Below are 13,872 nucleotides of genomic sequence, written 5' to 3'. Positions count from 1 at the left end.
ATTCTACTTTTAGTTTTTTAAGGAACCTCCATACTGTTCTCCATAGTGGCTGTATCAATTTACATTCCCACCAACAGTGCAAGAGGGTTCTCTTTTCTCCACACCCTCTCCAGCATTTGTTGTTTGTATATTTTTTTTTTTTTTTTTTTTGCAGTACGCGGGCCTCTCACTGCTGTGGCCTCTCCCGTTGCGGAGCACAGGCTCCGGACACGCAGGCTCAGCGGCCATGGCTCACGGGCCCAGCCGCTCCGCGGCATGTGGGATCTTCCCGGACCGGGGCACGAACCCGCGTCCCCTGCATCCGCAGGCGGACCCTCAACCACTGCGCCACCAGGGAAGCCCTGTTTGTAGATTTTTTGATGATTGTCATTCTGACTGGTGTGAGGTAGTACCTCATTGTAGTTTTGATTTGCATTTCTCTAATAATTAGTGATGTTGAGCAGCTTTTCATGTGCTTCTTGGCCATCTGTATGTCTTCTTTGGAGAGATGTCTATTTAGGTCTTCTGCCTATTTTTAGATTGGGTTGTTTGTTTTTTTAATATTGAGCTGCATGAGCTGTTTATATATATTGGAGATTAATCCTTTGTCTGTTGATTCGTTTGCAAGTATTTTTTCCCATTCTGAGGGTTGTCTTTTCATCTTCTTTGTATTTTCCTTTGCTTTGCAAAAGATTTTAAGTTTCCTTAGGTCCCATTTGTTTATTTTTGTTTTTATTTCCATTCCTGTAGGAGGTGGATCAAAAAAGATCTTGCTGTGATTTATGTCAGTGTTCTTCCTATGTTTTCCTCTAAGAGTTTTATAGTGTCCGGTCTTACATTTAGGTCTCTAACCCATTTTGAGTTTATTTTTGTGTATGGTGTTAGGGAGTGTTCTAATTTCATTCTTTTACATGTAGTTGTCCAGTTTTCCCAGCACCACGTATTGAAGAGACTGTCTTTTCTCCACTGTATATCCTTGCCTCCTTTGTCATAGATTAGTTGACCATAGGTGCGTGGGTTTAGATGATGGTGCTCTTTACCCAGATGGAGGAACTGGGAGGTAGGACATCTCTGGGTAGAGAGGAGATGGTAAGTGGACTTTTGGACAGATTGAGTGAGGGGTCCGTGAAATCTCTCTCTCACTATTTCTATCACTGCCCCAACCACAGCATTTTATAAATATGGCTCAAGTGTCCATGTGTCCATTCCACCTTCCCACCACTTGTGAACTGCAAGCCCTTTGAGCATGGAGATCCAAGTCTCACTCATCTCTGTGGTTCCAGGACCAGCACAATGACAGGTACCCAACAGTAGGTGCTCAATTAGTGTCCATTGAATGGCAGGCTGGGTGTCCCCATGGAGAGATGACTTCAGCCCATTCCCATCACTGAGTCCTTCTTGGAGTCAGATCCCAGACTAGTAGATGAAATCTCCTCTTAAAGGAGTAGAAGGGTGCCCTTTCCTCCCACTGCCATCGTGTGGGGTCCTGCAGCTTTGGACCAGGTGGAATGGGAAGTGGTCAGACCTGGGACATGTTGGGTGGCTGAGGAGGCCAGGATAAGACAGGTTGTGGAGCTGGCTGTGTCCAGACCAGGCCTCCCTGGAGTAGGTGCCCACACCCATTCCTGCTGCTCACAACAGGTAGATGGGCTGGGAGGGGCACTTGAGGCTGGTGGAAGGGTGGAGCAGGATGTTGGCTAAGGGGCCAGGTAAGACGGTCCAGGGACAAGCTGGCTGTATTGGCCATGCCCTCTGGCAGGCCCAAGACCTGACTGAGTTCGGTTTATTCACCTTAAGCCAAACAAGGCCTCTGTACCCACCACCCATCAGCAGGGCTCATGACTCAGACCTAATGGATCCTGGGTTGCCGTCATCAAGGAGGGGCTGTATTCCTAGAAAAGCTGGGCGCCAGTCCAAGTCTCAGTAGTCGGGGTGAAGTCTGCTGGGTGAGGCTGGGGTGTGTCAGCTCAGCCAGTGTGCATGTCCCAGGCCTTCACTCTGACCTGGAGCAGGAGATGGAGAAATCACTGGCCTCCTTGCCTGAGCACAGTTCTTTCCTTACTGTGTTGATCCCAGCACTTGTGTAGGTGCCCAGGGCTTTTAGGGCTTGGCCTCGGCTCTGCTCCTAGGAATCCCCACTCAAGGCACTTCCTTGGCATCACAGTGGCTGCACACATCTCCCCTCATACTCTCCTCATCAGGGCCCTCACAGCTGCCCTGGGAGTCAGGCTGGTGGTGGTACATATCAGCGGGCCCATTTCTCAGATGGGAACACATGCACAGGCCCAAAGAGAGGAAGGGAGGCACCCAAGTTCATCCAACAAGTTGGTGGCTGTGCTGAGACCTAAGTACAAGCTGGCCCTCCCCTCCTGGCACTCACTTCTTTGGTCACTCCACTCCAGCCACAATGGACTCCTTGATGCTTACTGCCTGAGCATGCCAAGCTTGCTCCTGTCCCAGGGCCTTTGCACTCGCCATTCCTTCGCTTGGCAGGCTCCTTCCCCAGATCTCTGCAGGAACATTTCCTTCTTGCTCACATGTCATCATCTAAAAGCAGCCTCCTCCCCTTCTGTCACATTGTCCCCTTACACCATAATTTCTCTTCTGTATAACATATCATGTGCTCATTTTGTATTTCTTTGTTGTCTGTCACTCCACTAGAATATAAGCACATGGAAGGCAGGGACTTTGTCTACCTTATTCACAGCTGAATTCCTGGTGACTAGAATAGTGCATGAAATATAGTAGGCACTTAATACGTATTTGTTGAAGGAATGAACAAACTCAGATCTCTGGGATGCAGAGAGGTACAAGGAGAGAGTTCAAGGTCCAGAACTCTCTCCTTGTACCTCTCTGCATCCCGGAGAAGCTAGAGCAGGAAGGTAGTGAGGGAGGGGTTGGCTCAGGCTGGAGGGAGACAGCCCCTTTGCCAGAGACGCACCAGGCACTCTGACCCAGGCTGTGCCACCTGGGGTCTGGCATGTGTCAGCGGGCTCTCTAGGGTTCTCACGACCTCCCAGGAGCATGGAGGGACCAGTGGGGATAGCAATTGCCTTCACTCCACTGCTCCCTCTTTTCCAAAGCTGGGACCATCTCTGTCCTTGGACCCACTGTCTTCTGCCCCCTCTTGGAACTGTTACTCAGTATTTACTGGGCACCTACTGTGTGCCAGGCCCAGGACTGGGCATCCAGAGAGCTTTATGAGCAAGGTGGACAAGCAAATGCCACGAGAGCACAGGGCAAAGACTGATGGAGGAAGGAGGGGCAGTGGGAGGGGGGCATTCAGGAGGACAGCAGTGACCTTGCCCAGGCTGGTGGAGGGCAATAGGAAAGGTTTCAAAAGAGAGGGATATTTGAGCTGGTTTTTATAAGATGGGGCTGAGGGGGATAGAGATGGGAGACCCGGCATTGCCGGCAGAGAGAATAAATCATGCAAAGGGTTCAGTAGAACTGAAGAAGTGTAGGTCCAGAGTGGGGCTGGGCAAAGATGAGGCTGAAAATGTAGGTTGGAATCAGAGGCTGAAGGGCCTTGAACAACAAGCTGAGGAGCCTGGGCTTTGTCCTGCTGGCAGGGGGCAGCATTACAGCACTTTGGGCAGGGGTGACTTGGTCCAATTTGCATGTTAGGAAGCTCGTCCTGGCCGCTGTGTGCAGTGGTTTGGAGTGGCAGGTGAGGAGGCAGGGATATGAGCTAGGAGACTATTGAGGTAGCCAAAGATAGTCTAGGTCAGAGATGAGGGTGGCCAGGCCCAGGGTAAGGTATTGGGTGGAGAGGGACGGCGTCAAGAGCTATTGAGGAAGCAGAACCTATATACTCAGTGGAAAAGCAAAGAAGGCCGCAGGCTTGGCTCTCAGATTCCACAGCTGGAAGGTGGGGGCCAGTGATTTGGCCCCCCTGACCGTTCCAGGCTTGTCTCATGCCCCTCTCTATTCACTGACGTCACCTTGGCTACACTGGCTTCTCTGTTCCCTGATGTGCCAAGCTTCTTCCTGCCTCAGGGCTTTTATACATTCTGTTCCCTCTGCCTGCAACACTGCTCCACTCTGCTACAGCCTGCCCCGCCCACTCACCCTGTGGCCTTCTCTGATTTCCCAGATGGACAGGTCAGTCTTGGATCCTCCTAAAGCACTGAGCGTGTCTCATTCATGGGACTTATCCCAACAGTGATGATACAGTTCCGCTGCTCATTTAGTACCAATCACTCACTTAACCACAAGCTCCTTGAGGGCAGGAACTGTGTCTGACTTATTCCCTGCTGTATCCAAACACTCAGCATAGAGCTGGGCACCTAGTTGCTCATTAAACTCTTGTTGAATGAATGGGTGAATTTCAAATTAATGAATGAGGTTTATTTGGATACATTAACATCCACAGGGATGTTGTCCAATAGCAGTTGGATATAAGAGTCAGGCTCACACTTTGGTGGGAGGACAGATTAGGAAGTTTGTTACTGTGAGTGAATGTAGGAGGTGTTTGTCTGAGGAAAGAGACCTTGGGCAGCGGGGAATGGTAGGTGGGCTTGGCAGCCCACAGGCTGCCCTTGATTTTACTCTGGACTTTGGAGGATGCAGAATTCAAGCTTTCTGTTCCCTTGAACAGCTAAAACCATTAGCAGCCATTCCTGCCACAATCATAGAGGTCTAAGGTCCAAAACAAGGAAGGTGACAAGTTCCTTTGCTCCATTCTGTCCCCTTCTCACTCTAACCTGGGACACTGGCAGACAGACCTGGGGACCAGGTGAGAAATGCTGAGAGACCCAGGAGCTTCATCATATGCAAGGGTGGGGGGACTTCCCTTGTGGTCCAGTGGTTGAGACTCCACACTTCCACTGCAGGGGGCACTCGTTCGATCCTGGTTGGGGAACTAGGATCCCGCATGCCGTGCAGCCAAAAAAAACAAAAGCAAGTGTGGGGGCAGGCAAGGGGCTGGACCTGCTCAGCCTGGAGGTGCTCATCTGGGGTTCATGCAGGTACAGGAAGCTAGACAGGGAAGCAGATCTCTTGTGTGAGGAAGGGCTCCGTTCAAAACCATCCAACAATGAAGACAAATACTGTGTGATATCACTTATATGTGCAATCTAAAAAATAAAACAAACTAATGAACATAACAAAACAGAAACTGACTCACAGATATAGAGAACAAACTAGTGGTTACCAGTGGGGAGAGGGAAGGGAGTGGCATGATACAGGTAGGGGATTAAGAGGTACAAACTACTGTGGATAAAATAAATAAGCTACAGGGATATATTGTACAGCACAGAGAATATAGCCAACATTTTATAATAATTATAAGTGGAGTATAGACTTTAAAAATTGTGAATCACTATGTCGTACACCTGAAACTTATATAACATTCTACATCATCTATACCTCACTAAAAATATTAAAAGAAATCAAACCTTAAGAAAAACCCATCCAACAATGAAACTTCTCCCCATCAGTGGAGGATGAATGACTTCTTGGTGGGGCTGCTGTAGGAAGGTCTGAGTGGAAGAGGAGAGAGAACCTAGATGACCTTTAAAATTCCCCTTCCTTTATGAGATGGCGTTCTTACCTTAGGGCAGGAAATCATGGTTAAATATTTGCTCTGCCCAGCTGGGCAATGGAAGGACATCTGCCACCTGTCCTTCCACCTCAGAGGCATTCCTGAGAAGGGGCAGGAGGATCTCAACGCTGAGTTATGGACCTCAGGTGGGCTTGGCTGTAGATCCCAGGCTTCTATCAGCCTGTGAGGGTGATTGTCTGGCTGCCTGTGGCCCCCAAAGGGGCTATTCTTGAACAAGAATCCTTCCCATTAATTCATTTAACTATTTTTACAACCTATTCGTAGGCTTGAAATCATTCAAAGTAAAAAGGTTTTTTTTAAAAAAACAAAACACTGATTCAAATACTTCAGAGTAGGGCTCAGCATCTGTAGTTTAAAGTTCTCCCCAGGGAAATTTATCTGCAGATGGAGCTGAAAATCACGGATCTAAACGAATTAGAGGAATGCATATGTAAATAAAATTTTGTTATTCTCTTTATAATCTGAAATTCTTTGAGGCTTCCCTGGTGGTGCAGTGGTTGGGAATCAGCCTGCCAATGCAGGACACAGGGGTTCCGGCCCTGGTCCGGGAGGATCTCACGTGCTGCGGAGCGGCTGGGCCCATGCACTACAACTGCTGGGCTTGCGCTCTGGAGCCCACGAGCCACAGCTCCTGGGCCCGCGGGCCACGACTCCTGAGGCCTGCGCGCCTGGAGCCCGTGCTCCTCAATGGGAGAGGCCGCCGCAGTGAGAGGCCCGCGCACGGCAGCAAAGAGTGGCTCCCGCCTGCCGCAGCTGGAGAGGGCCTGTGCGCAGCAAATGCAGCCAAAAATAAATAAATTAATTAAAAAAAAATTCTTTGAAAACAGATAACCAAATATCTTAGTCATATACCTGTATAAGTAAGGGGAAGTTTTAGATACTGATTTTTCTTTTTTAAATTCTTATTTTAAAATTAATTAATTAATTTTGGGTGTGTTGGGTCTTCGTTGCTGTGTGCGGGCTTTTCTCTAGTTGAGGCGAGCGGGGGCTTCTCTTGTGGAGCACGGGCTCTAGGCATGCAGGCTTCAGTAGTTGTGGCTCACGGGCTTAGTTGCTCTGCGGTATGTGGGATCTTCCTGCACCAGGGCTCGAACCCGTGTCCCCTACATTGGCAGGCGGATTCTAAAACACTGCGCCACCAAGGAAGTCCCCTAGATATTGATTTTTCCTGAACAGAATCTTACCTGTATTTAACCCATTTAAATGTAAAAGAACATAGACTACATGCAAAGCATGAGGGCATCTTCCTTACAATATGTTTTATTTTACTTTTTTTTCCTCTGTCAGTTGCACCCTCTTCATGGTGCAAAAAAAGAAATAAAAATAAATGAAAAGAATAATTTCTATTTATACCTTATTTCATACTCTGCAAAGTGTTTTCCCATCTGCTATCACCACCTCTCGTCTTCACAGCAGCCCTAGGAGGGAGACAGAGCCAGAATTATCTTCCCCATTTTATGGTGGGTAAACTGAGGTCCAGTTTAACAAAAGCAGCTTTTCTGAGCTCACGAAGTTGGTTAGTGTCAGCACTGGCCAAAGGAACCCATGACTCCAGCCCCTTTTCTCTGCCTCTGACCACCTTCCAATTGCTGCTTTTTTGTTTTCTTTTTGATATCTCTGTCTCAGTCTCTCTGAATTAGTCTCTCTTTGTTTTCCTCTTTTTTTAAAATAAATTTATTTATTTTATTTATTTATTTTTGCCTGTGTTGGGTCTTCGTTGCTGTGCACAGGCTTTCTCTCTAGTTGCGGTGAGCGGGGGCTACTCTTTGTTGCAGTGCGCAGGCATCTCATTGCAGTGGCTTCTCTGGTTGCGGAGCACGGGCTCTAGGAGCGCAGGCTTCAGTAGTTGTGGCACGTGGTCTCTAGAGCGTAGGCTCAGTAGTTGTGGCGCACGGGCTTAGTTGCTCCGTGGCACATGGGATCTTCCCCGACCAGGGCTCAAACCCATGTTCCCTGCATTGGCAGGCGGATTCTTAACCACTGCGCCACCAGGGAAGCCCCTGTCTTCCTCTACTTGTTTCCCTCTGCCTCTTGCTTCAGCCCTCAGTCTGGAGTCAGCTTTGCAAGTTGTCCGAACTTTTTCTCACTTCCAAAATCTGCTGGCCATAGTCCCAGCCCCCACCCCAGGCCACCACAAGCTCAGCGTCTCTGCAGAGAACAAACCCTTTCTAGATGCCAAGGTGCAGATAGGTGACACCTCCGGCCTCTCCATCTGGCCTCAGGTAAGATAAGGGTGGGGATCAGCACTATAAACAGGCCTCTATCGTCCCTGGCCCAGGCCCCAGCTCACTCAGACCACGTCAGCCCAGGATCAGCATGGCTGTTCGCCTGTGGGTGGTCACCCTGGCCTTGGCTGCCCTCTTCCTTGTGGGCAGGGGTGAGTAGGCAGAGCCTGGATTCTCTGGCTTGGTGTTGGTAGGTGAGCTTGCGTGGAGCAGAGGCAGGGCCTGGAGCACCCTCTAAGGCCTTGGTTTTCTGCATATACCTTCTTTCTGCACACTGGGCTAGGAGAAAAGAAACCTGGGTTCAAATCCTAACCCTGTCCCAGAATTGCAAAAGTCCCCTCCCCTCTTGGGGACTCTGTTTCTCCAGCTATAAAGTAGGAGGTTGTTCTAGTTCAAAGCTGCACTGAGCAACTACTGGGCTAGAGATCGGGGAGGCAGAAGAGAGAAGTCTTATCTCTGGGGAGATAGGCAAGTCTGGTGGCTGTAGGGTGGTGGGTGCTGAAGAAAGCTTGGCCTGGGTCCTCTGAGCTCCCATCTGCTCTGACAGGCTGTGGTTGTGGGGCTGAGAGCAGCCTTGTGAGCACAAGGGAGCCCTCGCCCTGGGCTACACACATGCCCGCAGGAGTGGGGCCTGCTCAGGGCCTAGGGCACCTCTGCAGTCTCGCACCTGCTGGGTATCAGGCATTGTTCTGAGCCCTTAGAACTTATCAGTGAGCACACCAGAAAAAGAACTGTCCTGATAGGTCTTTAAATCCAGTGGGGTTTGAGGGAGGGGAACCAACAATAAACGAGACAGGTGCAATGTATGTTAGAAGGTGATAAAGCCTAAGGAAAAAAATACCGGGCAGGGTGATGGGGATTGAGAGGGGGTTGCAATGTTAAATAGGAGGAGTTCTCTCTGAGAGGCTGATGTTTGAGCAAAGCTTGAAGGAGGCAGAGGAGTGAGCCATGGGGGTATCTAAGAGAAGTGGGTTCCAGGCAGAGGGAACAGGCAGTGCAAAGGCCCTGAGGTAGGAGCATGTCTGGAGCGTTTGAGGTACGGCAAGGAGGCCAGCGGGGCTAGAAGAGAGTGAGGGGCAGGGTGCAGAGAGATAGGAGAAGAGATGATACAGGCAACTGGGAACTATATTGGGTAAGGCATTGGAGGTCAATGTGAGGGCATGGCTTTTCCTTTGAGTGAAATGGGAGACACTGAAGTGTAATGAGCAGAGTTATGTGTTAAAAGGTTTGCTCTGGTTGCTAAGTTGAGAACAGACTAAAGGGGGAAGCAGGGAGACTATTTAGGACACACCTGGACAAAGTCATGATGTTACAGAGCAAAGCCCAGCAGGACCCCAGGGACATTGGCCTCATGGCCAGTCTCAAACCCATTTCCCCAGCTGGGGACATAGACTAGGAGCTGACACAATAGAGAATGGGTCTGCAGACTCTGGCCTGGCACAGCCTGCTTACTCCCAGCCTGGCATCCATTCCATCAGCAGCTCTCTTGTTGGGAACACTGAAGAGGCTGCCCTAAAGAGAGTCCTTTTGCCCATTGCAGATTCCTGCCTGGGCTGTGTGAGGAAGGGGCACACTGGGCCAAGGTCAAGGGCAGTCTGGGGGTAAATGCAACTTCCCACATCATCCAGGAAGAAACTCTGACGCCAGAGAAGTTCTGAACTTCTCCCCCACAATGCACATTAGTGGTCAAATCCTGGACACTCACTGTGTGAAGGGCATTGCCACTTGGAGGCAGAGACAAAGGAACCCCAAGGCACTCAGGCCCGGCAAGAGTGACCCGGTGAGTGGGTGAGCACATGGTGGTGTGAAAGAAGCTACTAGGGTCTAGCTGCTTGTGGCCCCCCCAAATTCATATGTTGAGATTCTAACTCCCAAGGTGATAGTATTGGGTGGTGGGACCTTTTGGGGTGATTAGGTCAGGAAGCCAGAGTCCACATTACTGGGATTGGTGCCCTTATAAACGAGGCCTCAGAGAGCTCCTTCACCCCTTCACCACGTGAGGACACAGTGAGAAGGCACCGACTACTAACCAGGAAGCGGGTTCTTGCCAGACACCAAGTTTGCCGGCACCATGACCTTAGACTTCCAGTCTCCAAAAGTATGAGTAATAAACGTTTGTTGATAAGCCACCCAGTTTATGCTATTTTTGTTATAGCAGCCCAGACGGACTAAAACAGAAGCCTAAGTCCAGGCCTGCTCAGGAAGCCCTGGGGGATATCAGGGAATACTTCACTGGGAGGTGGTCTGTGTCTTGAAAGGAGGGTCTGACTCAATAGGAGGAGAAGGAGAATAGGGACATTTCAGGCAGAGGGACCAGCATAAGCCAACACAGAGCTTGTTCCAGAAGAGTGAGCAGAGAGGAATGGCGGGGGCGTAGGGGCATGGGCATGGGGAGGTGTACGAGGAAGTGAGCCCAGGGGAAGTTTGGGGTCAGCTCATGCGGTGCCCTAAACGTAAGATGAAGAGGCTTAGTGGTCACAATAGGGAGCCTTGGAAGGGCTTTATTATTATTTTTTTAATGCTTTTTCTCCCCCGCTAACAATTATGCACCATGAAAGGTACAAGTCTTATCACTCAATGAATCCTATTCAATGAGGTTTTTTTTTTTTTTTTTTTCAGTACGCGGGCCTCTCACCGCTGTGGCCCCCGCCTTTTGCGGAGCGCAGGCTCCGGACGCACAGCCTCAGCGGCCATGGCTCATGGGCCCAGCCGCTCCGCGGCATGTGGGATCTTCCTGGACCGGGGCACAAACCCGTGTCCCCTGCATCAGCAGGCGGACTCTCAACCACTGCGCCACCAGGGAAGCCCCTATTCAATGAGTTTTGATGAGGCATATACCTGTGTAACCCAGACCCTTACCAAGATACAGAACAGTTCCATCATTCCAGAAATTTCCTTCATGTCAGTCAATCCCTTCCCCTACCCCACCCCTGCCCCAGAGGTAACCACAGCTCTGACTTTTTTCCACCATACATTAGTTTGCCTGCTCTAGAATGTCACACAGATGAAACCATACAGTGTGGAGTCTTTTGTGTCTGGCTTCTTAGGCATGTTTTTGAGATTCAGCCATGGTGTTGCATGTTATCAGTTATTGGATTGTTGGGGTTTATTAATTAATTAATTAATTAATTTATGGCTTCGTTGGGTCTTTGTTGCTGCACGCGGGCTTTCTCTAGTTGCAGTGAGCGGGGGCTACTCTTTGTTGCGGTGCGCGGGCTTCTCGCTGTGGTGCCTTCTCTTGTTGTGAAGCACGGGCTCTAGGCATGCGGGCTTCAGTAGTTGTGGCTCGCAGGCTCTAGAGCACAGGCTCAGTAGTTGTGGCGCACTGGCTTAGATGCTCCGTGGCATGTGGGATCTTCCCGGACCAGGGCTCGAACCTGTGTCCCCTGCACTGGCAGGCTGATTCTTAACCACTGCACCACCAGGGAAGCCCTATTGGCTTTTCCTTGTTGAGTTGTATTGTACTGTACTGTGTATCACAGTTTATCCATTCGCCTGTTGATGGACATTTGGATAATTTCCAGTTTGGGTGATTATGACATGGAAGGGTTTTGAGCAGTGTGGTGACAAGGGTAGATTTGCATGTTGACACTTCAACAGTGCATCAGAGGTCAGTTTTGGTTCCCTTCTTCCTCTCTGCCTTGGAAATCTCTTGTAATAGCATCTCCAGGAAAAGCTAAAACCACAGCGCCTTGCCCACCTCTAGGGATAGAGAGCTCTCCACTTCTGGAGACAGCCTCCTTCATTAAGGCATAGCTCCCACTGAGAGAAAATTCTGGAACCCACACCTGCTTCTTTGCAGCCTCCTCACGCAGATGAGCTCTGCCCTGTGAGGCTGAGAATAGCTCATCTCTCCCATGGCCCCATGACAGCCCTTCAGAGACTTCAGGAAGCAGCCTGCCCTTCTTCAACTTACATGGATACCTTTTCTTACACCTGTGGTCTTAAATACAGATCCCGTTCCCTCATCCACCTGTCACACTCGCCAGTCACATCACAATTTGCTCATGTCCTGTAAGAAGTTCGTCCAGAACTCAAGGGGCCATGGGGCATGACTGCGTGTGTGGAGTGACAGATCCATGTGCAAATCCAAGCTCTGCCCTTAACAAACTGTGTTGCTTTACCTGTGAGCCTCTTTCATAAGTTGGTCAAGTTTCCCGGGAAGCAGACTCTGGGGAGTGCTCACGGGGTAACACCTATGAGGGATGAGGGATGTTGACTGTGATGTAGTAGAGCTGGGATGGCCCATTAGCATCATTCTGAGTAGAGAGGAGTAGTTCAGACCGTTGTACCCACATCACTCTGACATTGGATGTGAGCTGTTTCTGGGTAGGGAATGCGACCTTGGGCAAGGCAACTCCATTCTCTGAGGGTAATTCCCAGGAAAGGACTCTGCCGTGAGCAGCCAATACTCCTGGCAGCTGAGGAAATGAGTGCCTCTGGGGGTCGCAGACCACTGCTTCCTCTCCTGCCTGTTACACAGGCTTGAGAAAGCTGTGAATAGCAGTCAAGATCACGTGTTGTCATGGCCTGGTACACAGTAACTGAATTATTTTCATTGCTATTATATGGAATATAACAATCCCAGTGGGATCTAACTAATAACGAACAGGCTGGACTTTGATCTCCCTAATTCTAGACTTTCTGTCTCAGTTCTTATAATACAAGGTCACATGAGCTTTCTGGGAGCCCCTCTCTGGTGACTCACTACCTTTCCTTGAGGAATTCCAGATGGGGTGGTGGCTGGACAGATGCCCCAAAGAAGCTGTCCTCAGGCCCCTGGACCTGGGGCCTAGAGCCAGTATCACCTAATTCTTGCTTCTTTGCCTTTCAGAAGTGCCAGTGTCGGCAGCAAAGTTCATTTTCTCAAGAATGCTAAGGCAGCTGCTTGCAGTTCTGGCCTCAGGGCTGCTGATCTGGCCTTCCTTCTGCAGAGGGGAGCCCTCTCATCCATGCTGGGAAACCGGGCTGCTTCTTCTTTACACTCCTGCTCATACAACTTCAATGGCTCCGCAGTGGCCAGGGTGGCCTCCTGAGCATGCATGCTCCCCAGGTTAGCCCTTCCAGGCTGAGCAGGCCCACCCGCTTTGCCAAAGATTCACGGCTAATCAGTGCAGAGCTCAGGTCTCTCAGGCCTGGGGCCTTCACTGCTGCAGGGCACTGCCCCCCTCACCATATCCCTACCCCAGACCCCAATCCTAGTCCTGACCCAATTCTGACCCTGACCTCAGGGCTAGCTTGAAACCCTTTCAGACTGAGCTTCAATTAAGTCCCATTTCTCCAGCCTTCTCATACTAGGGGCCTGATAGGTCATGCGGACCAGGGTGAGTTCAGGAGCCCCCAGGGAGGCGGGGCCTCCTAGGAATGATGGGTGGTTCCGTCTCCCGGGGTCCTCAATAGGACCAGCAGCAGGGTTCTATTAGACCCCGTGAGGAGTGTGTGAGCCCATAAAGACAGGCACTCACCTGGATGCCCGCATACTTGGGCTCAGCAGATATAGGTACACACTTACGTACACACCCACGGTCCACGGTCGTGTACACACACATAAGCAAACGTGCCAAAGGGCCCTGAGTGGTTGGTTTCATGCTCTTTGGACCCACACTGGGGCCTTCTTGAATCTGGCTCCTCCGTGGAGATCCCCGCCTGGCTGCAAGCAGAGCCCCCAGTTCCCTCCTCTCTGCCTCCGAATCCCTGAGCGCCTCCCCCTTCCTCTCTTCCACAGCCCATCTGTGAGCACATGGCAGAATCTCCAGTCTGCCCCTAGATATATGACCCAGTTTGTGGCACTGACGGGGTCACGTATGACAGTGAATGCAAGCTCTGCTTGGCTCGCATGTAAGTCCACCCCCCCACCTTCCCCTGGGTTGGCTTGGGTGGGCCCCATCTGTGGTGCATATGAGTCTGAAAGGAGCAGGTCTTGACCTGCTTCTTCCTTCACTCACACTTGGCCTGGGAAGAGTCCTCCAACATTTGCCCGTAACAGAGTGAGTGCAAGTATAAATCAAAAGAAGGCACATGGTTCCAAGCAGAAAGTCCCACTGGTTGGGGGTTCAGGGTTCGGGTAGAAACTCTGGGCTCTTTTCCTTGTTCTGCCCCCGA

The 13,872-nt window shown here is 50.4% G+C and overlaps 2 protein-coding genes across 3 annotated transcripts in view; one reads left to right on the top strand and one right to left on the bottom strand.

The window, feature by feature from the left end:
- Positions 1 to 4,301: 4,301 nt before the first annotated feature.
- SPINK4 (serine peptidase inhibitor Kazal type 4) lies at positions 4,302 to 13,750 on the top strand. The gene is given in 3 exon segments (XM_019934945.3): positions 4,302 to 7,922; positions 12,605 to 12,663; positions 13,496 to 13,750. Coding segments are annotated over 3 exon segments (237 nt in total). The 5' UTR covers positions 4,302 to 7,861; the 3' UTR covers positions 13,613 to 13,750.
- BAG1 (BAG cochaperone 1) overlaps positions 5,379 to 13,872 on the bottom strand; it is a 31,633-nt gene continuing 23,139 nt past the window's right edge. For both annotated transcript variants that reach the window (XR_004526982.2, XR_012332237.1), the window contains 3 exons: positions 7,836 to 8,049; positions 6,899 to 6,963; positions 5,379 to 5,462 (listed from right to left, as the gene is read on the bottom strand). The gene's annotated coding sequence lies outside the window, so the exon portion shown is untranslated. The remainder of the gene's footprint in view (positions 5,463 to 6,898; positions 6,964 to 7,835; positions 8,050 to 13,872) is intronic.

This window comes from Tursiops truncatus, chromosome 6, assembly GCF_011762595.2.
Source record: "Tursiops truncatus isolate mTurTru1 chromosome 6, mTurTru1.mat.Y, whole genome shotgun sequence".
Taxonomy (NCBI): domain Eukaryota; kingdom Metazoa; phylum Chordata; class Mammalia; order Artiodactyla; family Delphinidae; genus Tursiops; species Tursiops truncatus.
Note: the sequence above shows the minus strand (reverse complement) of the source record. Positions and strands in the feature narration are given on the sequence as shown.